The 27630-nt window shown below is 34.2% G+C and overlaps 2 protein-coding genes across 3 annotated transcripts in view; one reads left to right on the top strand and one right to left on the bottom strand.

The window, feature by feature from the left end:
* The window catches only part of tspan9a (tetraspanin 9a), a 324722-nt gene extending 297899 nt beyond the window's left edge, over positions 1 to 26823 (bottom strand). The window contains exons 1-4 of the mRNA XM_058086241.1: positions 24042 to 26823; positions 22046 to 22151; positions 12432 to 12526; positions 12005 to 12099 (exon numbers count right to left, since the gene is read on the bottom strand). The gene's annotated coding sequence lies outside the window, so the exon portion shown is untranslated. The remainder of the gene's footprint in view (positions 1 to 12004; positions 12100 to 12431; positions 12527 to 22045; positions 22152 to 24041) is intronic.
* LOC131137864 (protein arginine N-methyltransferase 8-B) lies at positions 448 to 24949 on the top strand. Of its 2 annotated transcripts, none has more exons than XM_058086237.1 (10): positions 448 to 521; positions 7453 to 7692; positions 10633 to 10788; positions 13265 to 13328; positions 13878 to 14020; positions 15327 to 15414; positions 16380 to 16495; positions 22095 to 22245; positions 24087 to 24208; positions 24316 to 24949. In XM_058086237.1, exons 1-10 carry the CDS (start codon positions 519 to 521, stop codon positions 24397 to 24399), a joined length of 1167 nt encoding a protein of 388 aa, XP_057942220.1. In that variant the 5' UTR covers positions 448 to 518; the 3' UTR covers positions 24400 to 24949. The 2 variants fall into 2 exon arrangements, with proteins under 2 accessions (XP_057942220.1, XP_057942219.1); XM_058086236.1 differs by lacking the exon at positions 448 to 521 and adding an exon at positions 542 to 884.
* Positions 26824 to 27630: the final 807 nt, after the last annotated feature.

Here is a 27630-nt window from a genome sequence, read left to right as displayed (position 1 = left end):
CGACTAGCTGCAGCTCAGTGAAAGTAGTAGTAGTGGTAGTAGTATTAGTAGTAGTACTTTTGGTCAATGTAGCTAACTGTCACAAACCAGTTAGCATAATTATTTTGACCTATTTAGCAGTCAGTCAGTCACTTACCTACCCACCTTGGTTTTGTTTTTTTTTATTAAGAGAGTGGGGGTAAAACTAGGGTGCAATACCCCCCCCCCCGCTACCCCCACCCCCAACCCACGGGGACTGCCAACTCATACATCCGCCCCTGCGTGTATTCACTTGAAGTGAACTTGCGAGGAAGACTGGCAACCATAACCGGCGTGGAAGCCACTCATTATGATTTCCGCGCATGTAGTCGCGGCGACGGCGGCGGCGGGCGGGTGGGTGGGTGTGCGCCATGTGAGGTAACAGCGCTGTTACTATTTTTAGAAGCAACGTTGCGGTAGTGGAATCAATCAAAAGCAGGGGATGGCGTTCGCCGGCGTGTGGCGCTGATGCGTTCGAGTGCGACTCGGATCCGCGTATCATGGTGAGACACTCGGGACAGGATGTTGCTTGACGGGTTTGCGGATGAAGTGATGGATTGTGGGGGGGTCTGGGGGGGGGGGGTACTGGCGCATGGGAAACTTTTTCCTCCGTGGAATCTGGACCACTTCATGGCGGCAACACTGCTGTGGAAGCCGGTGTAGTTTTTTTTTTTTTTTTTCACGCTGCATTTGAATAACAAATAACTAAAGGGGACTCAAACACGGGGAAGGTGGACGCTGTTGCAGTTTTTTCCTCTCATCTGTGTCAAAAAAAAATATTTTTTTTTCTGGCTCTTATGGGAATTAAACACTCGTCCCGTTGCATGCTCCTTAGGAGAAAAATGGCGGATTCTGACAGCAATGAGGTGAGTAAGTGGATTTTTCATCACACTTAGTAGTTCGATTCCTGATGCCCGGATGTGTGAAAGTTGCAGATAAAATACTTAAACTAAAAAAAAATTAAAAAAAAAAAATGTTGCTGCAACCACTAAAAAGTAGTATTTCTATTTAAAATACCCTATTAATAGCAGTATTGTAGTAGTATTTCCATATTTCCATCAAGGTACTTTGTCTGTCCTGTATCTATTGATATAAGTATATTCACTTGCGCTGTCCATGGTACTGCAGCAGCTTATGGAACACTGCAGCATCAGAGGGAACATCGCTTTAAAGCAAGGTCACTAAAGTATTTATTATAAAATTGTATTTTTGAGCTATAAATTATGTTTATGGAAGGGTGGGGGGGCGTATATGTACATGGGGGGGGTCAGAGGTTCGCCTTCATGACGAGAAAGAAAACTTAAGCAACCGCGTTAGCGACGACTCTCTTAAAAGTGGAGGGAGATGATGGATTTTGGTTATGGTTTGGTGTCCATCACATTTGCTTGGTGTCCGTCACGTTTGCTTGGTGTCCGTCATGTTTGGTGTCCGTCATGTTTGGTGTCCGTCATGTTTGGTGTCCGTCGCGTTTGGTGTCCTTCACGTATTGGCGTCCATCACGTTTGATGTCCATCACCTTTTGGCGTCCATCACGTTCGCGTTTGGTGTCCATCACATTTTGGTGTCCGTCACGTTTGGTGTCCATCACGTTTGTTTGTTATCCATCACGTTTGTTTGGTGTCCATCACGTTTGTTTGGTGTCCATCACGTTTGTTTGGTGTCCATCACGTTTGTTTGGTGTCCATCACGTTTGTTTGGTGTCCGTCACGTTTGTTTGGTGTCCATCACGTTTGTTTGGTGTCCGTCACGTTTGTTTGGTGTCCATCACGTTTGTTTGGTGTCCATCACGTTTGTTGTCCGTCGCGTTTGGTGTCCATCACATTTGTTTGGTGTCCATCACGTTTGTTTGGTGTCCATCACGTTTGTTTGGTGTCCATCACGTTTGTTTGGTGTCCATCACGTTTGTTTGGTGTCCATCACGTTTGTTTGGTGTCTATCACGTTTTGGTGTCCATCACGTTTGTTTGGTGTCCATCACGTTTGTTTGGTGTCCGTCATGTTTGTTTGGTGTCCGTCACGTTTTGGTGTCCGTCACGTTTTGGTGTCCGTCACGTTTTGGTGTCCGTCACGTTTTGGTGTCCTTCACGTTTTGGTGTCCGTCACGTTTTGGTGTCCGTCACGTTTGGTGTCCGTACGTTTGGTGTCCGTCGCGTTTGGTGTCCATCACATTTGTTTGGTGTCCATCACGTTTGTTTGGTGTCCGTCACGTTTGTTTGGTGTCCGTCATGTTTGTTTGGTGTCCATCATGTTTGTTTGGTGTCCATCACATTTGTTTGGTGTCCATCACATTTGTTTGGTGTCTATCACGTTTTGGTGTCCATCACGTTTGTTTGGTGCCCGTCACGTTTGTTTGGTGTCCATCATGTTTGTTTGGTGTCCATCACTTTTGTTTGGTGTCCATCATGTTTGTTTGGTGTCCATCGCGTTTTGGTGTCCATCACAATTTGGTGTCCATCACGTTTTGGTGTCATCACGTTCGTGTTTGGCGTCCATCGCGTTTGGTGTCCATCACGTTTGTTTGGTGTCCATCACATTTGTTTGGTGTCCATCACATTTGTTTGGTGTCCATCACGTTTGTTTGGTGTCCATCACGTTTGTTTGGTGTCCATCACGTTTGTTTGGTGTCCATCACGTTTTTTTGGTGTCCATCACGTTTGCTTGGTGTCCATCACGTTTGCTTGGTGTCCATCACGTTTGTTTGGTGTCCATCACGTTTTGGTGTCCATCATGTCGCGTTTAGTGTCCATCACGTTTGTTTGGTGTCCATCACATTTGTTTGGTGTCCGTCATGTTTGTTTGGTGTCCGTCACGTTTTGGTGTCCGTCACGTTTGTTTGGTGTCCATCACGTTTGTTTGGTGTCCATCACGTTTGTTTGGTGTCCATCACGTTTGTTTGGTGTCCATCACGTTTGTTTGGTGTCCATCGTGTTTTGGTGTCCATCACGTTTTGGTGTCCATCACAATTTGGTGTCCATCACGTTTTGGTGTCCATCACGTTCGCATTTGGCGTCCATCGCGTTTGGTGTCCATCACGTTTGTTTGGTGTCCATCACGTTCGCATTTGGCGTCCATCGCGTTTGGTGTCCATCACGTTTGTTTGGTGTCCATCACGTTTGCTTGGTGTCCATCACGTTTGTTTGGTGTCCATCACGTTTTGGTGTCCATCATGTCGCGTTTGGTGTCCATCATGTCGCGTTTGTTGTCCATCACGTTTGTTTGTTGTCCATCACGTTTGTTTGGTGTCCATCACGTTTGTTTGGTGTCCATCATGTTTGCTTGGTGTCCATCATGTTTGCTTGGTGTCCATCACGTTTTGGTGTCCATCATGTCGCGTTTGGTGTCCATCACGTTTGTTTGGTGTCCATCACGTTTGTTTGGTGTCCGTCACGTTTTGGTGTCCGTCACGTTTTGGTGTCCGTCACGTTTGTTTGGTGTCCGTCACGTTTTGGTGTCCGTCACGTTTTGGTGTCCGTCACGTTTGTTTGGTGTCCATCACGTTTTGGTGTCCATCAAATTTTGGTGTCCATCAAATTTTGGTGTCCATCACGTTTTGGTGTCCGTCACGTTTTGGTGTCCGTCACGTTTTGGTGTCCATCACGTTTGTTTGGTGTCCATCACGTTTGTTTGGTGTCCATCACGTTTTGGTGTCCATCACGTTTGGCGCCCATCACTTTTGGTGTCCAAATTATCCTCATATTTCTTATCATGTCGCGTTTAGTGTCCATCACGTTTGTTTGGTGTCCTTCACGTTTGTTTGGTGTCCATCACGTTTTGGTGTCCATCACATTTGGTGTCCATCAGGTTTGGTGTCCATCACGTTTGGTGTCCATCACGTTTGGCATCCATCACGTTTGGTGTCCAAATTATCCTCACATTTCTTGTGGAAGTGGTACATTTTTGCCTTCTTATTTTGCCTTTCTTCCCCACTCAGTGTCTAAAATTATGATTTTTTTTGTCTATATGTGCCCTGTGATTGGCTGGCGACCAGTCCAGGGTGTACCCCGCCTCTTGCCCGAAGACAGCTGGGATAGACTCCAGCATGCTTGCGACCCTCGTGAGGATAAGCAGTAGAAAATGAATGAATGAATGAATAAACATAATCTGACCTCTGAATTTAACCCATCAAAGTAGTGACCACAAGTGATTATATACACTGTGGCTGTAGGCAACCTACGATGGCAGTAATGGGAGTCACCCTATCCAAGGACACGTTAGTGATAATGTATCGGGAGAATATTTTATATCTGGGTCATAGTGGGTCTTATCCTAACAAGCAGTACAACATGTACTTTGTACATGTAGAAGTACTACCCGGATGTCAATGATGTATTATTGTTAGCACAGACAGGGATCAAGGCAATAAGGAAGCTCATGTATCCTAAGGGACAGGCAGCAAGGACGCAGGCCACCTTATCTTGCATGAGTCAGGGACTCTCAGTTTCACTCACTGCACCACGGAAATACACCCCCCCACCCCCCCCCCCCCCCCCCAGCAATATCAGCTGGATCCAGACTAGTCGTCAAAAAGACACAAACGCCAACAAGAGGATTCCTCTTGAAACACTTCTATGCTAGGACTACGTTATGCTAGCCATAGCATTTCAGTATGTGGAATCAAACTAGGGAATGGATTGAGTAAGGAAATCAAACAATGCACAACGATGAGCCAATTCAAGAAACAATACAAGCAGTTGATGTTTGCTAAATACAAGGATGAAGAGTCTTGAACCAGTCATGATGTGCTATATATATCACTATATTGACACGCACTATGGTACCCATTATGGCATGACAAAAATAAATAATAAAAATTAAAAATGGAAAAAGGCAAAAATTGAAAAAAATAAAAATGAATAATTTATCATTTGTAAAATAAAATAACTATAAATTATAAATTATTATATAATTATTAATTTATTTAATTAATTTATAAAATTATTATAAATTTATAAAATGAAATAATTATAAATTATATTTTTTTTAAATTTTTTTTATTTTAAATTTATAATTTATGAAATAAAGTAATTATAAATTATAAATTATAAATTATAAATTATAAATTATAAATTATAAATTATAAAATTACTTTATTTTATAAATAAAATTTAAATAAATAAATGTTAAATTTATAATTTAGTAATAATATTAATATTAATAATTTATAATTATTTTATTAAAAAAATAATAAAAAAATAATAATATAAATTTAACATTTATTTATTTAAGTTTTATTCATAAAATAAATTATAAATTATAAATTTTATTTTTTTTTCAATTTTATTTTCAATTTTTAATTTATAATTTGTCAAATAAAATTATTAGAAATTATAATTAAAAAATTAAAATTAAGTCATCATGTGCTATAAATTATAAGAATTAAAATTTAAAAATGTATTTTTTATACTGAAACTATATTAGGAAAGCAGGAAGTGAACAAATGTAACAGTTAGTGATTGTAAAAGTACCAGATGGAGGGGTAGGATTTAATAAGCTTTGCTTCTTCCTACTCCTTTTGGACATGTGGAACTGGGAACTGATTATGGGATGCACTCAATTGGAATCTGATGCATGTTCAAATGAAATAAAACCATTACCATTACCATTACCATTACCATAGGCTTTGGTGTGAATTTGCCACAATCCAATGAGTGAATTTGACATGACCGAGCGTCGACATGCTGCAGCATGAACGTGAGCAAATACAGCACTGTCACACTCGACAGCTTTTCCTTCTCAAACCAACGTATTGCTTTTGCCGTTGGTGACAATTAAGGTCCAAGGCCTTTGGGTCAAAAGCAGTGTAAACACAAGAATGGCTTAGCGCTTCATTGCATCCACGTCTGAATCCCTGCCTCTCGGTTTCACTCACTCACAAAAGGCACAGTCTGACAGCCCCCCCCCCCCCCCCCCCCCACCCCCGCCAGGCCCTGGAGCAGATAATCAGGGCATTATGTCTATACCTTGCCTTGTGTTGACAAACGTCAAAACACATCAAAATTATGAAGAGTCATAAGATGAATAGCAACTAATTGCTAGAAATTATCATTTTTATTGTGTTGTTATGGTCACCTGCAAGTAAAGTAGTTCTGGATGTGGGAAGCAGCACCAGGATCTTATTTTATTATATTTTTTTTATTCTATTTATAAAAATACAAATACAAAAAAACAATAAAAAATAACTTAAATGATATTAGGAAAGCAGGAAGTGAACAAATGTAACAGTTACTGATTGTGAAAGTACCAGATGGAGGGGTAGGATTTAATAAGCTTTGCTTCTTCCTACTCCTTAAAAATAAAATAAAATAAAATAAAATAAAATAAAATAAAATAAAATAAAATAAAATAAAATAAAATAAAATAAAATAAAATAAAATAAAATAAAATAAAATACAATAAAATATAAATTAAATTAAATTAAATCAAATTAAATCAAAATTACACTATATTAGGAAAGCTTTTGGACATGTGGAACTGGGAACTGATTATGGGATGCACTCAATTGTAATCTGATGCATATTCAAATTAAATAAAACCATTACCTTTTATGGACAGAATGCAGCCAAGGCATTGGGGGGTTTTGGTTTGGGGGCTGCCGTATTGGGTCTCTTGCTTGAGGCCGCTGGGTTCAAAGGTCTAAATCAAAAAATTAAATAAAATTAAATTTAAAATGTAAAATTGTAAAAATTAAAAATTTAAAATAAAAATTTAAAATAAAAATTTTAAAATAAGAATTTTAAAATAAAAATAAAAATAAAAATAAAAATAAAAATAAAAATAAAAATAAAAATAAAAATAAAAATAAAAATAAAAATAAAAATAAAAATAAAAATAAAAATAAAAATAAAAATAAAAATAAAAATTAAAATTAATTCATTTAAAATTAAAATAAAATAAAATAAAATAAAATAAAATAAAATAAAATAAAATAAAATAAAATAAAATAAAATAAAATAAAATAAAATAAAATAAAATAAAATAAAATAAAATAAAATCTAATCTAATCTAATCTAAAAAAAAATAAAATTATATTAGGAAAGCAGGAAGTGAACAAATGTAGCAGTTAATGATTGTAAAAGTACCATATGGAGGGGTAGGATTTAATAAGCTTTCATTTTTATTGTGTTGTTATGGTCACCTGCAAGGATATTGTTGCTAGTAGGATGGCACTTCAACCAACCACTTATCAGATCATAAAGAACTTCAATAAGAGGCATTCAATTGTTTTGAAGGAGGCGTTGGTGCGCCCTAGAAAGTCCAGCAAGTGTATGGACCGTCTCTAAAAGTCGATTTAGCTGCAGAATGGGGGCACTTTGGGGGCATCCAAAAACAGTCCAGTCACCAACAATGTAGACTTTAAAAACAGTAATAATAATAATAATAATAACAACAAAAAAGTTCAACAATTTATGTTTTTGACTTTATATTTTTTCCACAGCAGCCACAACCGCAGCAGGTCTGCATCATCCCATCACAATCGGCGCAGCCCACCTCTTTGCCGAAGCCTGTGCCTTGCATCCCGCCCACCCCAAGACCCGTTCTCCCGCCTCACACGCCGCATGCCGCCAGCCTTCCCAGCTGCCCCGGGCGGGGCAAGATGGCCAAGCTGTGTAACCCTGAAGAGATGACCTCAAAGGACTACTACTTTGACTCTTACGCCCATTTTGGTATCCATGAGGTATGTTGGTGTGACAGACATGAACACGGTGCTAAATAATAAAAATAAAAATAAAAATAAAAATAAAAATAAAAATAAAAATAAAAATAAAAATAAAAATAAAAATAAAAATAAAAATAAAAATAAAAATAAAAATAAAAATAAAAATAAAAATAAAAATAAAAATAAAAATAAAAATAAAAATAAAAATTTTCTTAGCTTCATATTCATTCGGTTAGCCCCGGGGTGTCCAAATTGCAGGCTGGGGGCCATTTTCAGCCTACCTGCAGCACATTGTAAAAATATGATTTAACAAGAACAAACTAAAAAAATCTGTAATTTGACAAGAATAATATCCCAATATTATAAAGTGACCTGATTATGGGACTAAGGTGAAAACATCATGAGAATGAAATATTACGAGAACAAAATTTACAAGATATAAAATATTAAAAAATATATAGAAAATTAGAATTAGAAAAATATAAAGAAAAAATATTTATTCTAACTAGAATCAACTTGTAATATTTTAAATTAAATTAAATTAAATTAAATTAAATTAAATTAAATTAAATTAAATTAAATTAAATTAAATTAAATTAAATTAAATTAAATTAAATTAAATTAAATTAAATTAAATTAAATTAAATTAAATTTTAGGAAAGCAGGAAGTGAACAAATGTAACAGTTACTGATTGTAAAAGCACCAGATGGAGGGGTAGGATTTAATAAGCTTTGCTTCTTCCTCCTCCTTTTGAGAATAAAACATTACGAGAACAAAATTTACAAGATAAAAAATATTTGAAAAAAAATATAGAAAATTAGAATTAGAAAAATATGAAGAAAAAAATATGTATTCTAACTAGAATCAACTTGTAATATTTGAAGAATTTAAAATTTTTTGTTGTAATATGGAAAAGGAGACCAGTCCAAATAAAATTAAAAACTATATTAGGAAAGCAGGAAGTGAACAAATGTAACAGTTACTGATTGTAAAAGCACCAGATGGAGGGGTAGGATTTAATAAGCTTTGCTTCTTCCTACTCCTTTTGGACATGTAATCTGATGCAGGTTCAAATGAAATTAAAACATTACACTCCGATGCAGTAGAACTTAGCTTAGCATCAATTCGTTCCAGAAATAACAAAATAATGGAAATCCAATAATTTCTTCCAGAAAACTAAATATATCAACACAAAAAAAATCACAATTATAAGCGTTAGTACTCCATGTAAATTAAAATTAAAATTAAAATTAAAATTAAAATTAAAATTAAAATTAAAATTAAAATTAAAATTAAAATTAAAATTAAAATTAAAATTAAAATTAAAATTAAAATTAAAATTAAAATTAAAATTAAAATTAAAATTAAAATTAAAATTAAAATTAAAATTTATTAAATAAAAAACTAAATAAAAAAGACTAAATAAAAACTAAATTAAAAAAAACTAAAACTATATTAGGAAAGCAGGATAGCGTTCCTGTTCCTGTTGAGCTGTTCTTACGTTCCTTCCTTCAGAGTTTAAGGTGAATAAGTTCACCTGGCATTTCTGCAGTGGCGGGCGGCATCATGGCTTGGCACCCGTTTGTTTATGAATGACGCTGACCTTTTTCTTCCATCGACTTTTATTTTTCTCCTGATGCATTTTATTCATATTTCCGGCTTCCTTGAACTTTCTCCAAAATCCATGCGTGTCGCGTAAGGCGGATTCCATCGCTGCTGGAGTCTCACGCACATTTTGAAATGTCAACGTTTAGCGCAAAAAAAATTGGTTGGTTCCATGTCAATATATAGTCAAACTTAAGTTATGATCTTTGTTATGTTTCCTGATTATATAATCCTAGGACCCAAGACTCTATGTGCCATTAAAGACCAGTCACAATCCTCTAAAATGCAGCACATTGTAAAAATAATATAAAATATAAAATATAAAATATAAAATATAAAATATAAAATATAAAATATAAAATATAAAATATAAAATATAAAATATAAAATATAAAATATAAATGATTCAACAAGAAAAAAAGAAAAAAATCTGTAATTTGACAAGAATAATATCCCAATATTAAATATAAAATATTAAGTGACCTGATTATGGGACTAAGTTGAAAACATAATGAGAATAAAACATTTACATAAAAATTTACAAGATAAAAAATATTTAAAATATTAAAAGAAAAAAGATTTATTCTAACTAAAGTCAATTTGTAATATTTTAATTTAATATTATATTAATAATATTATAATATTTAATATTTTTATTAATTAAATTTTAATTAATTTTATTTAAAATATTCAAGAATTTATTTATTTTTTTATTTTTATTTTTTTTGGGCTGCACGGTGGTTGAGTGGTTAGCGTGCAGACCTCACAGCTAGGAGACCCGAGTTCAATCCCACCCTTGGCCATCTCTGTGCAGAGTTTGAACCCCGTGCAGGCGTGGGTTTTCTCCGGGTACTCCGGAGAAAAAAACATGGTAGGTTAATTAGCGACTCCAAATTATCTATAGGTATGAATGTGAGTGTGAATGGTTGTTTGTCTATATGTGCCCTGTGATTGGCTGGCCACCAGTCCAGGGTGGACCCCGCCTCTCGCCTGAAGACAGCTGGGATATATTAAGGCCACATGTACATAAATAAAAATAAAAATAAAAATAAAAATAAAAATAAAAATAAAAATAAAATAAAATAAAATAAAATAAAATAAAATAAAATAAAATAAAATAAAATAAAATAAAATAAAATAAAATAAAAATAAAATAAAATAAAATAAAATAAAATAAAATAAAATAAATGTGCCTTTTTAAAAAGGGAAAAATAATAATAATAATAACAACAACGGGAAATAAAATGATACTGTGGCTCCAGCACCCCCCATGACCCTTGTGAGGATAAGCAGTAGAAAATGAATGAATATGGAAAATGAACGGCCATTTTTCCGACCTTGTCTTCAACCAGGAGATGCTCAAGGACGAAGTGAGGACCCTCACCTACCGCAACGCCATGTACCACAACAAGCACGTATTCAAGGATAAAGTAGTTCTGGATGTGGGAAGCGGTACCGGGATCTTATCCATGTTTGCAGCCAAAGCAGGAGCCAAGCACGTGTACGGGGTAAGTACGCCCATGGATCTTTATCGGGGTCTAAATCCAGGCTGGAGCTCATCTTGACAGAGTCCACGGTCTGTGACTGGAAGTGACTTGTTCCTTGTATACATGGACGTATATTTTTGAACCAGTGAACCGTAGGCGAGGCTTAGTCTAATCTTACAGGACTCCCGTGATGAAAGCGTCATGGCCGCTTGTACACATGGCGGCCATAACGACATCAGAGCCCTTTCTTGTCACCAGTAATTGGTAGTCAGGTCATGTTGGAGGATACACACCGCTAGCTCGGGATAAGCACATGTATCTGGCTTTGGTACATGACCCGGACAGCATATATTAGCTTCCTTCGGGGTAGGAATATTAACTGGAATTGCTTGGAAAGAGGCTGGCAGAAAGACCACCCTGTCAAATGTGCCTTTTTAAAAAGGGAAAAATAATAATAATAACAACTAACAACTAAAATAAAATAAAATAAAATAAAATAAAATAAAATAAAATAAAAACTTTATATCTATTCAACAACTTATGTAAGAAATTAGTTTAGGATTTGTTAAAAATGCATATATTCTGTGAGAGTTTGATGGAATGTGCTTCATTCTGTGAAATTATGAAAAATTATTCATTCGGTTCATCGGGAACAATTAATCCCCAAATGGAGTATGCTCCATAAGCTGGAACCATGTTGATGAGATTGTTAGGAATGGAATATTTACCCACTCGGTTCGAGATATTATCTACAACAGCTAACTGTTACATTTGTTTACTTCCTGCTTTCCTAAAATAGCTTAAGTTTTTTTGTTTTAATTTTTTTTAATTTAATTTAATTTATTATTTTTTTTATTTGATTTAATTAAATTAAATGTTACATTTGTTCACTTCTTGCTTTCCTAATTTAAATAAATTTAATTAAATTTAATTACTTCCTGCTTTCCTAATTTAATTAATTAAATTAAATTAAATTAAATTAAATTAGGAAAGCAGGAAGTGAACAAACGTAACTTTTAATAAAATAAAATAAAATAAAATAAAATAAAATAAAATAAAATAAAATAATGTGCCTTTTTAAAAAGAGAAAAATAATAATAATAATAACAAAAACGGGAACTAAAATGATACTGTGGCGTACCGATAAATAAAATAAAATAAAATAAAATAATGCTGGATTCCATATTAAGGCCACATGTACATCCTGTCAAAAAATGCTAAAACATGAATTACTTACGTCGAGTGTGGTTCAATCAGTGGATGGAGACCGCCACAGATGTCGCCGGGAAGTCCAGTGGATCCTTCCACATTCGCAATTTAGTATTCACAACCCTGCAAATTTGAGGATTTTTGGTAAAGAAACAACAAAAAATCTCTGAAAATTGTTTTTGTCAGCAAAAAACTAAACTAAACTAAACTAAACTAAACTAAACTAAACTAAACTAAACTAAACTAAACTAAACTAAAATAAAATAAAATAAAATAAAATAAAATAAAATAAAATAAAATAATGTGCCTTTTTAAAAAGAGAAAAATAATAATAATAATAACAAAAACGGGAACTAAAATGATACTGTGGCGTACCGATAAAATACGAGTGCTGGATTCCATATTAAGGCCACATGTACATCCTGTCAACAAATGCTAAAACATGAATTACTTACGTCGAGTGTGGTTCAATCAGTGGATGGAGACCGCCACAGATGTCGCCGGGAAGTCCAGTGGATCCTTCCACATTCGCAATTTAGTATTCACAACCCTGCAAATTTGAGAATTTTTGGTAAACAAACAACAAAAAATCTCTGAAAATATTTTTTGTCTGCAAAAAACACATAAAATAAAATAAAATAAAATAAAATAAAATAAAATAAAATAAAATAAAATAAAATAAAATAAAATAAAATAAAATAAAGATTAACAAGAAACAAGAAAAATATTAACAAGAAACAACAAAAAATGTCTGAAAATAGTTTTTGTCTATAAAAATAAAAAAAATAAAATTCGAAAAAGGCAAGCCACATCAAATCCTGCCAGATTGTCTCCAAATGTGTCTCAAAGGCAGTTGAAATTCCCTGTGGCGTTCCCTCTCCAACAAGTCCAGATGTCATTTGGAACACATAATCACATAGTAATCCAGTCAGCTGCCACCACGGGAAAAAGGAACCAAGATAACCCCCGGCCTCCGACCAGGAACACAACATTAGACATGCACTGACCACAACATGAGGATTCAATTATTGATCAACAATAATAATCTCCAAATGATATCTCCATTGTCCCCAGTAATGAAATACATACTTTTCCATGCGTTCCAACCAGAGGAATTCCATTGGCTTTTGTTTGACATCTCCTGCATTAAGAGTTCATACTTCTGATGTCTTCATTCCCACCACATGGACCTCCTGTTCTTCTAAAAATGTCCCACAACTCTTCCTAATAGTGCAAGACTTCTCAATCGAATCGAAATCGAAAACTTCTTTCTGTTTTCCACCCCCAGATTGAATGTTCCAGTATTTCCGAATACTCCGAAAGAATCATCAAGTCCAACCATCTCGACAGCGGTAAGATCCACTTTGCTTATCTTTCTGGTAACAATGAACGCAACGCATGGTTAGGACAGACAGTTTTTGGAAATGATTAAACCAGGGTTGAAGTTGAAATATCAAAGAGTAAAGATTTTAATAATCATTTAATAATTTTAAATATTTTTAAATAATTTTAAATAATAATAATTGTAAATAATTTTAAATAATAATAATTGTAAATAATTTTAAATGATTGTAAATAATTTTAAATAATTTTAAATAATAATAATTGTAAATATTGTAAATATTGTAAATATTGTAAATATTGTAAATATTGTAAATATTTGTAAATATTTGTAAATAATTGTAAATAATTAAATAATTTTAAATTTTTTTTTTAATTATTTTTAATTATTTTTTAATTATTTTTTAATTATTTTTAATTATTTTTAATTATTTTTAATTATTTTTAATTATTTAATCATTTAATAATAAAGAACTTTATAATATTATGGGAATAAAGTCATAATATTTTCCCATTCACAGAATCCACATTTGATCAGATCCTATCAATCTGTGTTTCAGTGATCACTATCATCAATGGAAAAGTGGAGGAAGTGGAGCTTCCGGTGGAGAAGGTTGATATCATTATATCCGAGTGGATGGGCTACTGTCTCTTCTACGAATCCATGCTCAACACGGTTATCTTTGCCAGGGACAAGTGGCTGGTACGCAGGATTGCATACAGTAAAAGCAGATTATTAATGTTCACCATAATTATTTATCTATCTGATGCAATAGATTTATTCTTCATTGATTCTTAAGTTTGATTTTTTCATGTTTAATAATTACTTTTTTTATAAGTAACTACTACTATTATATTCATAATCAAAAATTACAAGTAAAATAAACCGAAAAGACAGATAATGCAACTGGCAATCAACATTTATAAGTAGAACTTAATTTTTTTTTATTAATTTACTATTTTTTTTATTATTAATAATTAATTATTATTTAAAATTTTATACTTATACCAATTAATTATTTTGAGCAATCTGATTTACTAGTTAATTTAACTAGATTTATTAGTTAAAAGCACTCAGTTAAAAGTACTCAAAATGGAACAACGTGTTAAATAAACTTGACATAATTAAGTTATTAAAACTTTTTAAAGAACTTTTAAAAGTATGCATAACTTCATTTATTTAAGTACTTTGAACATTTGACTTTTACAGTGTAGATAATTTTTTATAAGTAACTACCAATTATTTTAAGTAGGGTACACAAATCTGCAAAAAGTTCATATTAATCAAAAAATTACAAGTTAAATAAACAGAAAAGACAGATAATGCAAGTGGCAAACAACATTTATAAGTAGAACTTTTAAGAAAATTTTATTAATTATTTATTAATTTAAAAAATATATTAATTAATTAATATTAATAAGTAATGATTATTTAAAATTTTATACTTTTACCAATTAATTATTTTGAGCATTTTGATTCACTAGTTAATTTAACTAGATTTATTAGTTAAAAGTACTCAATTAAAAGTACTCAAATGGAACAACATGTTAAAAGAACTTGACATAATTAAGTTATTAGAACTTTTTAAAGAACTTTAAGTATGCATAACTTCATTTATTTAAGTACTTTGAACAATCGACTTTTACAGTGTAGATAATTTTTTTTATAAGTAACTACCAATTATTTTAAGTAGGTTACACAAATCTGCAAAAAGTTCATATTAATCAAAATTTTTTAAAGAAATTTAAAGAAAATTTTAAGTTAACTATACTTATACCAATTAATTATTTCGAGCAATCGGATTTACAGTCGCTTAAGTTGTATGTAAACTATGTTTTTAAGTTCATCTTACTTAATATAGCCATAGTTCAATTTAATCAAAACATATTAATTAAAAGTACTTAAAATGGAACAACATGTTAAATGAACTCGACTTAAGTAAGTGAAACTTTTTTAAGAACTTTGAGTATGCATAACTTCATTTATTCTTCATTTATTTTTCAAATAGAAACCAGGTGGATTCATGTTTCCCGATCGAGCGTCTTTGTACGTTTTGGCCATCGAGGACAGGCAGTATAAAGACTTCAAGATCCATTGTGAGTACAAAACTGACTTGAAGTCTGATATGAAGCCAAGTCTGAAGTCATCAAAACTGACTTGAAGTCTGATATGAAGTCAAATCCACAGTCATCAAAACTGATTAGAAGTCTGATATGAAGTCAAGTCCATAGTCATCAAAACTGACTTGAAGTCTGATATGAAGTCGAGTCCATAGTCATCAAAACTGATTTGAAGTCTGATATGAAGTCAAGTCCACAGTCATCGAAACTGACTTCAAGTCTGATATGGATTCAAGTCCATAGTCATGAAAACTGACTTGAAGTCTGATATGAAGTCATGTCCATAGTCATCAAAACTGAATTGAAGTCTGATACGAGGTCAAGTCCATAGTCATTAAAACTGACTTGAAGTCTGATATGAAGTCAAGTCCATAGTCATCAAAACTGAATTGGAGTCTGATATGAAGTCAAATCCACAGTCATGAAAACTGACTTGAAGTCTGATATGGATTCAAGTCCATAGTCATCAAAATTGACTTGAAGTCTGATATGAAGTCAAATCCATAGTGATCAAAACTGAATTGAAGTCTGATTTGAAGTCAGGTCCAAAGTCATCAAAACTGACTTGATGTCTGATATGAAGTCAAGTCCATAGTCATCAAAACTGACTTGAAGTCTGATATGAAGTCAAATCCATAGTCATCAAAACTGACTTGAAGTCTAATATGAAGTTAAGTCCATAGTCAAGTCTGAAGTCTGATATGAAGTCAAGTCCATAGTCATCAAAACTGACTAGAAGTCTGATATGAAGTCAAGTCTATAGTCATCAAAACTGAATTGAAGTCTGATATGAAGTCAGGTTCATAGTCATCAAAACTGACTTGAAGTCTGATATGAAGTCAAGTCCATAGTCATCAAAACTGACTAACACCATGGACATTTGCATAATTTTTATATGCGCTCGATGACTGAACTGAATTGTTCTTCTATTGTTCTTCCAGGGTGGGAGAACGTGTACGGCTTTGACATGACTTGTATCCGCGATGTGGCAATGAAGGAGCCTCTGGTTGACGTAGTGGACCCTAAACAGGTGGTGACCAACTCCTGCCTGGTCAAGGTACGTCAGATGCTACCACCATGGCTAGTTCCGTCTAGATTGTGACAAAAACGTGAAACTTCTAGTTCAAGGTACGTCAGATGGTACGACTATGGCTAGTTCCGTCTCAATTGTAACAAAAATGTGAAACTTGTAGGTCAAGGTACGTCAGATGCTAACGCGAAACTTTAGGTCAAGGTACGTCAGATGCTACCACCATGGCTATTTCTGTCTAGATTTTAACGAATACGCGAAACTTTAGGTCAAGGTACGTCAGATGCTAACACGAAACTTTAGGTCAAGGTACGTCAGATGCTAACACGAAATTTTAGGTCAAGGTACGTCAGATGCTAACACGAAATTTTAGGTCAAGGTACGTCAGATGCCAACACGAAATTTTAGGTCAAGGTACGTCAGATGCTAACACGAAACTTTAGGTCAAGGTACGTCAGATGCTAACGCAAAATTTTAGGTCAAGGTACGTCAGATGCTAACACGAAACTTTAGGTCAAGGTACGTCAGATGCTAACACGAAACTTTAGGTCAAGGTACGTCAGATGCTACCACCATGGCTAGTTCCGTCTCGATTGTAACGGATATGTGAAACTTGTACGTCAAGGTACGTCAGATGCTACCACCATGGCTAGTTCTGTCTAGATTGTAACAAATATGCGAAACTTTAGGTCAAGGTACGTCAGAAGCTAACGCAAAACTTTAGGTCAAGGTACGTCAGATGCTAACACGAAACTTTAGGTCAAGGTACGTCAGATGCTACCACCATGGCTAGTTCCGTCTCGATTGTAACGGATATGTGAAACTTGTACGTCAAGGTACGTCAGATGCTACCACCATGGCTAGTTCTGTCTAGGTTGTAACAAATATGCGAAACTTTAGGTCAAGGTACGTCAGAAGCTAACGCAAAACTTTAGGTCAAGGTACGTCAGATGCTAACACGAAACTTTAGGTCAAGGTACGTCAGATGCTACCACCATGGCTAATTCCATCTAAATTGTGACAAAAACGTGAATTTTAGGTCAAGGTACGTCAGATGCTAACACGAAACTTTAGGTCAAGGTACGTCAGATGCCAACACGAAATTTTAGGTCAAGGTACGTCAGATGCTAACACGAAACTTTAGGTCAAGGTACGTCAGATGCTAACACGAAACTTTAGGTCAAGGTACGTCAGATGCTAACACGAAACTTTAGGTCAAGGTACGTCAGATGCTAACACGAAACTTTAGGTCAAGGTACGTCAGATGCTAACACGAAACTTTAGGTCAAGGTACGTCAGATGCTAACACGAAATTTTAGGTCAAGGTACATCAGATGCTAACACGAAACTTTAGGTCAAGGTACGTCAGATGCTAACACGAAATTTTAGGTCAAGGTACGTCAGATGCTAACACGAAATTTTAGGTCAAGGTACGTCAGATGCTAACACGAAACTTTAGGTCAAGGTACGTCAGATGCTAACACGAAACTTTGGGTCAAGGTACGTCAGATGCTTCCACCCTGGCTAGTTCCGTCTAGATTGTAACGAATATGTGAAACCCTTACGTCAAGGTACGTCAGATGCTACCACCATGGCTAGTTCCGTCTAGATTGTGACAAAAATGTGAAACTTGTAGGTCAAGGTCAAGGTACGTCAGATGCTACCACCATGGCTAGTTCCGTCTAGATTGTGACAAAAATGTGAAACTTGTAGGTCAAGGTCAAGGTACGTCAGATGCTACCACCATGGCTAGTTCCGTCTCGATTGTAACAAATACGCGAAACTTTAGGTCAAGGTACGTCAGATGCTACCACCATGGCTAGTTCCGCCTAGATTGTGACAAAAACGTGAAACTTGTAGGTCAAGATACGTCAGATGCTAACGCAAAATTTTAGGTCAAGGTACGTCAGATGCTACCACCATTGCTATGTCTGTCTAGATCTTAACAAATACGTGAAACTTTTAGGTCAAGGTACGTCAGATGCTACCACCATGGCTAGTTCTGTCTAGATTGTAACAAATACGTGAAACTTTAGGTCAAGGTACGTCAGATGCTAACGCAAAATTTTAGGTCAAGGTACGTCAGATGCTAACACGAAACTTTAGGTCAAGGTACGTCAGATGCTAACACGAAATTTTAGGTCAAGGTACGTCAGATGCTAACACGAAATTTTAGGTCAAGGTACATCAGATGCTAACACGAAACTTTAGGTCAAGGTACGTCAGATGCTACCACCATGGCTAGTTCCGTCTAAATTGTGACAAAAACGTGAAACTTGTAGGTCAAGGTCAAGGTACGTCAGATGCTACCACCATGGCTAGTTCTGTCTAGATTGTAACAAATACGTGAAACTTTAAGGTCAAGGTACGTCAGATGCTACCACCATAGTCCATAGTCCACCCAAGTCAAATATAACAGTCTTTCCAGTATAATCGTATAGAAGATAGGAACAATCATGTAGCTTCATCTCTTGGCTATGCCACGCATGTCACGCTTAAACGTATCAGTTCTGCAATTGTCTCAGCCCATTTTCACTTTTGTCACGGAGACGGGAGAATTATTATTGTGTGATTATTCCATCATTCCAAAACTTGCTGGTTGCCAGGCGCCCTTTTCTATTCTTTGATTTAAACCCGTGTTTGACGCTAATTGTGAAATATCACACAGGGATTCTGCAGAGCCTGTGGCATTTTGGGGAGAAAAAATAAAAAAAAGAAAAATAAATGAATGCAGCTTGGATCGCGGTCTATTTTTGGATTTTTGGAAAAGAGAGCTAGCGCTTCCCACTATAATATCCGACTGCAGCTTCACTAAAAGTCATTATGATTGGACGTCGGTGATGAAGTCAAGTCAAAACCGGACACGTAGGCTTAAAATGTTCGAGTCCTTAGAAGTCTGTTTAGTGTTTAGCAAAATGCAGCAAGACAGATTCAACAAAAGCTTGTTTTCAAGTCTGATATGAAGTCAAGTCCAAAGTCATCAAAACTGACTTGAAGTCTGATATGAAGTCAAATCCATAGTCATCAAAACTGAATTGAAGTCTGATATGAAGACAAGTCCATAGTCATCAAAACTAAATTGGAATCTGATATGATGAAGTCAAGTCAGATCCATAGTCATCAAAATAGAATTAAGTCTGATATCAAGTCAAATCCATAATCATTAAAACTGACTTGACGTCTGACATGAAGTCAAGTCCATAGTCATCAAAACTGACTAGAAGTCTGATATGAAGTCAAATCCATAGTCATCAAAATTGAGTTAAGTCTGATATGAAGTCAAGTCCAAAGTCATCAAAACTGATTTGAAGTCTGATATGAAGTCATGTCCAAAGTCATCTAAACTGACGTGAAGTCTGATATGAAGTCAAGTCCATAGTCATCAAAACTGAATTGAAGTCTGATATGAAGTCAAGTCCATAGTCATCAAAACTGACCTGCAGTCTGATATGAAGTCAAATCCATAGTCATAAAAATTGAATTAAGTCTGATATGAAGTCAAGTCCATAGTCATCAAAACTGACTTCAAGTCTGATATGAAGTCATGTCCAAAGTCATCAAAACTGAATTTATTGAAGTCTGATATGAAGTCAAATCCAAAGTCATCAAAACTGAATTGAAGTCTGATATGAAGTCATGTCCAAAGTCATCAAAACTGACTTGAAGTCTGATATGAAGTCAAATCCATAGTTATCAAAACTGAATTGAAGTCTGATATGAAGTCAAATCCAAAGTCATCAAAACTGAATTGAAGTCTGATATGAAGTCAAGTCCATAGTCATCAAAACTGAATTAATTGAAGTCTGATATGAAGTCAAGTCCAAAGTCATCAAAACTGATTTGAAGTCTGATATGAAGTCAAGTCCAAAGTCATCTAAACTGACGTGAAGTCTGATATGAAGTCAAGTCCATAGTCATCAAAACTGAATTGATGTCTGATATGAAGTCAGGTCCGTAGTCATCAAAACTGACCTGCAGTCTGATATGAAGTCAAGTCCATAGTCATCAAAACTGACCTGCAGTCTGATATGAAGTCAAATCCATAGTCATGAAAATTTAATTAAGTCTGATATGAAGTCAAGTCCATAGTCATCAAAACTGAATTGAAGTCTGATATGAAGTCAAGTCCAATGTCATCAAAACTGACTTCAAGTCTGATATGAAGTCAAATCCATAGTCATCAAAATTGAATTGAAGTATGATATAAAGTCAAGTCCAAAGTCATCAAAACTGTCTTAAAGTCTGATATGAAGTCAAATCCATAGTCATCAAAATTGAATTGAAGTATGATATGAAGTCAAGTCCAAAGTCATCAAAACTGTCTTAAAGTCTGATATGAAGTCAAATCCATAGTCATCAAAACTGAATTGAAGTATGATATGAAGTCAGGTCCATAGTCATCAAAATTGAATTTAAGTCTGATATGAAGTTAAGTCCATAGTCATCAAAACTGACTTGAAGTCTGATATGAAGTCAAATCCATAGTCATGAAAACTGAATTGAAGCCTGATATGAAGTCAAGTCCACAGTCATCAAAACTGACTTGAAGTCTGATATGAAGTCAAGTCCAATGTCATCAAAACTGACTTGCAGTCTGATATGAAGTCAAATCCATAGTCATAAAAATTGAATTAAGTCTGATATGAAGTCAATTCCAAAGTCATCAGAACTGACATGAAGTCTGATATGAAGTCAAATCCATAGTCATCAAAATTGAATTTAAGTCTGATATGAAGTCAAGTCCATAGTAATCAAAACCTACTTGCAGTCTGATATGAAGTCAAGTCCATAGTCATCAAAATTGAATTAAGTCTGATATGAAGTCAAGTCCAAAGTCATCAAAACTGAATTGAAGTCTGATAGAAAGCCAAGTCCAAAGTCATCTAAACTGACGTGAAGTCTGATATGAAGTCAAGTCCATAGTCATCAAAACTGAATTGAAGTCTGATATGAAGTCAAGTCCAATGTCATCAAAACTGAATTGAAGTCTGATATGAAGTCAATGCCAATGTCATCAAAACTGAATTGAAGTCTGATATGAAGTCAAGTCCAATGTCATCAAAACTGAATTGAAGTCTGATATGAAGCCAAGTCCAAAGTCATCAAAACTGACTTGAAGTCTGATATGAAGTCAAGTCCAAAGTCATCTAAGCTGACGTGAAGTCTGATATGAAGTCAAGTCCATAGTCATCAAAACTGAATTGAAGTCTGATATGAAGTCAAGTCCATAGTCATCAAAACTGAATTGAAGTCTGATATGAAGTCAAGTCCAATGTCATCAAAACTGACTTCAAGTCTGATATGAAGTCAATCCAAAGTCATCAAAACTGAATTGAAGTCTGATATAAAGTCAAATCCATAGTCATCAAAATTGAATTAAGTCTGATATGAAGTCAAGTCCAAAGTCATACAAACTGACTTGAAGTCTGATATGAAGTCAAGTCCATAGTCATCAAAACTGACTTGAAGTCTGACATGAAGTCAAGTCCAAAGTCATCAAAACAGAATTAATTGAAGTCTTATATGAAGTCAAGTCCATAGTCATCAAATCTACATCAGATCCATGACCCCTCTTACCTTTGAGATGATACAGCGTATGTCAGAGGTCAATCTTTCATGCTTGCAGGAAGTGGACATCTACACGGTGAAGACCGAAGACCTTTCCTTCATGTCAGCCTTCTGCCTGCAAATCCAGAGAAATGATTACATTCATGCACTGGTCACCTACTTCAACATCGAATTCACCAAATGTCACAAAAAGACTGGTTTCTCCACCGGTAAGGGGACGCCATTTTTACTTTAACTTGAGGTTTGGAGTTAAAGCATTAGAAACTATAAATACTTGCAATCATTATTTGCATAATACTGTAATATCTCAGATATTGTTATTAATAGAATGATTAACACAACAGGATGAATGAAATGAAATGAGGATGTGAGTGATTGTAGTGTTTGGCTGACCTCTAGTGGTGATAGAGCGAATTAACATATTTTAGAACTGCTGTTTTTATACTTTATAATACTAGTCTTGATGGATTTGTCACTTTTAAAAATTCCAAATAAGTATCTAACCTTTAGACGTTTTATTTTCCTTGCACAGTGGTCCCCCGCCAAAACACTTTAAAAACATTTTAATATATCATGTGCATATTTATAGAACAAATTTTAGCATATTTAACTGTTCTGTCATTGGCCCGCTCAACATTCTAAAAATACAAATTAAACAGAAAAGTGAAAAATCAGCAGTAAGTTTACAAAAATAAAGTCAAAATATTAAGAGAAAAGTTGTAATTTTATTAAACTAACCGTTGGAATATTGTTAAAACTAATTATAGCAACATAAAATATTAAATATAAAATATATCAATCGTTTACATAAATTAAGAAATAATACACATATTAAATATAGTTTTGGGGGGGAAAAATTAAAGGTAAAGTCAAAATAATAATGACAACAAAATCTACAAAAAGGAAATTGAAATAGTTGGGAAATAAAATCTTTTTATGAGAATATTAAATATTATAAAAATTATTATTAGTAGTAGTATTTTATAAGTATTTTGCTAACAAGAATAAACTTGTAATATTATGAGCAAACATAATGTCATTTTAGTAGCAATGAGATTTTTTTAAATATGCGTTTTAGGTCATAATAAATAAATTAATTGATATTTATAAATAAATACATGAATAAATATTAAATACAGATTTTGGGAAACATTTTTTAAAAGGTCAAAAATTTTTAAAAAAAAAAGCTAAAAAGTCTAAATAATTATGACAACAAAATCTACAAAAAAGAAATAAAAACTGCTGTAATTTTATGAGAATATTAAATATTATAAAAATATTTTTAAAGTGTTTTTTTAACAAGAATAAACTTGTAATATAATGAGGAAACATAATGTCATTTTAGTAGCAATGAGATTTTTTTTATATACGTTTTAGGTCATAATAAATAAATAAATAAATATTTATAAATAAATACACAAATAAATATATAAATATTAAATACAGATTTGGGGATTTTTTTTAAAAAGGTCAAAAATAAAATAAAAAAGTCAAAAGTTAAAACGTCAAAATAATTATGACAACAAACTCTACAAAAAGGAAAGAAAACAGCTGTAATTTTATGAGAATATTAAATATTATAAAAATATTTTTTGTATTATTTTGTATTATTTTATTATTATAAGTATTTTGCTAACAAGAATAAACTTGTAATATTATGAGCAAACATAATATCATTTTAGTAGCAGTGAGATTTTTTTAAATATGCGTTTTAGCTCATAATAAATAAATAAATAAATAAATACATAAATAAATATTAAATACAGTTTTGGGATTTTTTTAAAAGGTAAAAAAAAATTTAAGTAAAAAGTCAAAAATAATTATAACAAAATCTACAAAAACAAAATAAAAACTGCTGTATTTTTATGAGAATATTAAAGAGAAAGGAATAATTTCTGGATCAATTTTCTTCTAGGAATTGTATAACTTTATCCATATAATACTTTCCCAAATGATATCACTTCTTAGCATATTTTACTTCAATTTTTCACTTTGTGGCCCTTACCTGGAAAAGGTTTGAATCCCCCCCTGCTTCTTGTATGTGTCCCAGCTCCGGATGCTGCCTACACCCACTGGAAGCAGACGGTGTTCTACCTGGAGGACTATCTGACGGTGCGAAGAGGGGAGGAAATCACCGGCAGCATCGCAATGAAGCCGAATGACAAAAACGTTGTAAGTGTTATAACAGCATCGGACTTTTTTTTTTTTTTTTCAATGAGTGACAAACATCAATCCAAATCGTAGAATTGTACTCACAACCATTTATTTCCTCGGCACAGCGGGACTTGGACTTTACCTTTGAGCTGGATTTCAAAGGACAACTGTGCGAGGCGGCTATATCCCACGACTACAAGATGCGATAAATTTAGCTTTGAACCGCCTCACTCCTCCGTCCCTCGCCGCAAAGAGAATTGGACTCCAAAGACCCTTCCTGGAAGCCCATTGGTGCAGACTCTTGGAAAACGCAACTCTGAATGTAATCCTGAAAAAGACAACATGTCGTCAGTTCGTGATTCTTGCTGTGATTCTGTACGTGGAATGGAGTGACGTACCGGTTGTTTCTCGTTCCGTGGGTTGATTTCCACTCCGCCTGTGGTTAGTGAACTGTTGAATTTAGGCTGAGAAATGGTAGAAATAGAATCCGAGCACCACAGCCAAGGAAAAGTACTCTACTGTACTGTATGTATATGTGTATTACATGAAAAGGTAACTTCTTGGTTAGTAGTTGTTGTACTAATGCCGTGTGTGTGATGAATGGTGTTAAAGGTCCAGTTGTTGCAGAGTACGTACGTGTGTGTAAGCTAACAGGATCCAATACAAGAGCTTTATCAATCTCAACTTCTAAGGTACTATGACTATTGTTCATTTTGCAAAGGATTTTTTTAACCCTTAAATGCATAAGTGGGTCCCAAAAAAAATCTTGAAATATCTTTGTAATTTTAATAATAATTATATATCAATAAATAAGTATATATATTTATAAAATATATAATTATTATATTATTTTTTATACATTTTAAGAATTTGTTTAATTTTTAATTTTTAGTTTTTAATTTTTGAATTTTTCAATGTTTTAATGTTTTAATGTTTTAATGTTTTAATGTTTTAATAATTTAATTTTTTAATTTTTTAATTTTTTATTTTTTTAATTTTTTAATTTTTTAATTTTTTAATTTTTTAATTTTTTAATTTTTCATATTCCAGGTATTCCTCAAAAAATATGTTTTTTGATATCATGCCATTCACATTTTTAACTTATTTTTATACATTTTAAGAAATTTTAGTTTTTGTGTTACTACCCCAACCTTCCATAAGTGGGTCAAAAATGACCCGGTCAGGTTGTTTTCTTGAAATATGTTCGTAATTAAAAAATGTTATCATTTCATATTCCAGGTATTCCTCAAAAAACATGTTTTTGATATCATGCCATTCACATTTTTAACTTATTTTTATAAATTTTAAGAAATTTTAGTTTTTGTGTTACTACCCCAAAAATGACCCGGTCAGGTTGTTTTCTTGAAATATCTTCTTAATTAATTTTTTTTAATTTTTTTATTTTTCATATTCCAGGTATTTCTCAAAAAACATTTTTTTTGATATCATGCCATTCTCATTTTTAACTTATTTTTAACTCATTTTTGACCCACTTATGGAAGAGTGTAGGGTCCAGTCTTTGGTGCATTTAAGGGTTAATACAGGTCTTGTCATGGATGGATTTCCTTTTCGGGAACGTTGATCCCATGCTTAATGCCTTTACCAAGATCCCAAGTGTTCCTGATTCTATTCTGCAATGCTGCATCTACTTTTAAGTCCTTTTAAGCGTAAACACGATTCAGTTTACATTCTGTTGATTTCATGTATTACATTGATGGAAATGATTAATTGGAATTACATAATTTTTATGGGAAAAAATTCAGTTTCAGGTCGAGGTCGGACTTCTGGAACTAATTAACGATGCTAACTGCATTTTCCGAGATGCTTAAATACATAATTTATAAAGCATGGCGATAATAATACCCATAATTAAGGAGCAATTATCTGCCTTTTCAATATTATTATTGAAAGTAACATTTAAGTTTTTAATTATTTACAGGTCATAACTTGTATTATTTATCGACAACTCGGGAATGTGACTAATAACACATACACAGCATGTGTATTCTGTAACGTTTCATATCTTGTAATGATAATAAACTGTAAAAGTGTAAAACCACACAAAAGCGTGGAACAATGAACAATTTATTAATTTTTTTATGAAATATCTATACATTAAAGTGTGCAAAATAGTGGTAGTAACCCCGTAATAGTGCCTCTGACCTCTCAAATTACATACACGTTACTTGGTATGATATTATGATGTGATATAATCAGTAATATTAATAATAAAAAGTAATATCTTTTTTATGATTTTATAAATCAACCCCATTTGGTCCATTTTGGAGAAGAAGTAATTGTTTTCTAAAATGGTCTAATAGTTGACATGATGGCAAACGTTGACAAAATGGCAGTCAAGACAATAGAATAGGAAACAGGCTACACCGGGAGCAAGAAACCATGGCAACCAAAGTAGTTTACAACTAAACAGCAGCAGCAGATGGTACATGTTGTCATGGTAGCGTATGGATGAACCGGCCAATGATATGCTTTGATATGTTGTATTGGGATGGATGGATGGATGGATGGATGGTTCCTTCCTTCCTTCCTTCCTTCCTTCCTTCCTTCCTTCTTTCCTTCCTTCCTTCCTACATCCACCCACCCACCCTTCCTTCCTTCCATCCATCCATCCATCCATCCTTCCTTCCTGGATGGATGGTTCCTTCCTTCCTTCCTTCCTTCCTTCCTTCCTTCCTTCCACCCACCCTTCTTTCATCCATCCATCCACCCACCCACCCTTCCTTCCTTCCTTCCTACATCCATCCATCCATCCACCCACCCACCCTTCCTTCCTTCCTTCCTTCCTTCCTTCCTTCCTTCCTACATCCACCCACCCACCCTTCCTTCCTTCCTTCCTACATCCATCCACCCACCCACCCTTCCTTCCTTCCTTCCTTCCTTCCTTCCTTCCTTCCTTCCTACATCCACCCACCCACCCTTCCTTCCTTCCATCCATCCATCCATCCTTCCTTCCTGGATGGATGGTTCCTTCCTTCCTTCCTTCCTTCCACCCACCCTTCTTTCATCCATCCATCCACCCACCCACCCTTCCTTCCTTCCTTCCTACATCCATCCATCCATCCACCCACCCACCCTTCCTTCCTTCCTTCCTTCCTTCCTTCCTTCCACCCACCCTTCTTTCATCCATCCACCCACCCACCCTTCCTTCCTTCCTTCCTACATCCATCCACCCACCCACCCTTTCTTCCTTCCATCCATCCATTCTTCCTTCCTTCCTGATGGATGGTTCATTCCTTCCTTCCTGCTTCCTTCCTTCCTTCCTTCCTTCCTTCCTTCCTTCCTTCCTTCCTTCCTTCCTGATGGTTCCTTCCTTCCTGATGGTTCCTTCCTTCCTTCCTTCCTTCCTGATGGTTCTTTCCTTCCTTCCTTCCTTCCTGATGGTTCCTTCCTTCCTGATGCTTCCTTCCTTCCTTCCTGAT

The sequence above is a fragment of the Doryrhamphus excisus genome, chromosome 11 (assembly GCF_030265055.1).
Source record: "Doryrhamphus excisus isolate RoL2022-K1 chromosome 11, RoL_Dexc_1.0, whole genome shotgun sequence".
NCBI classification, from domain to species: domain Eukaryota; kingdom Metazoa; phylum Chordata; class Actinopteri; order Syngnathiformes; family Syngnathidae; genus Doryrhamphus; species Doryrhamphus excisus.
This window is presented reverse-complemented; position numbering and strand designations above follow the sequence as displayed.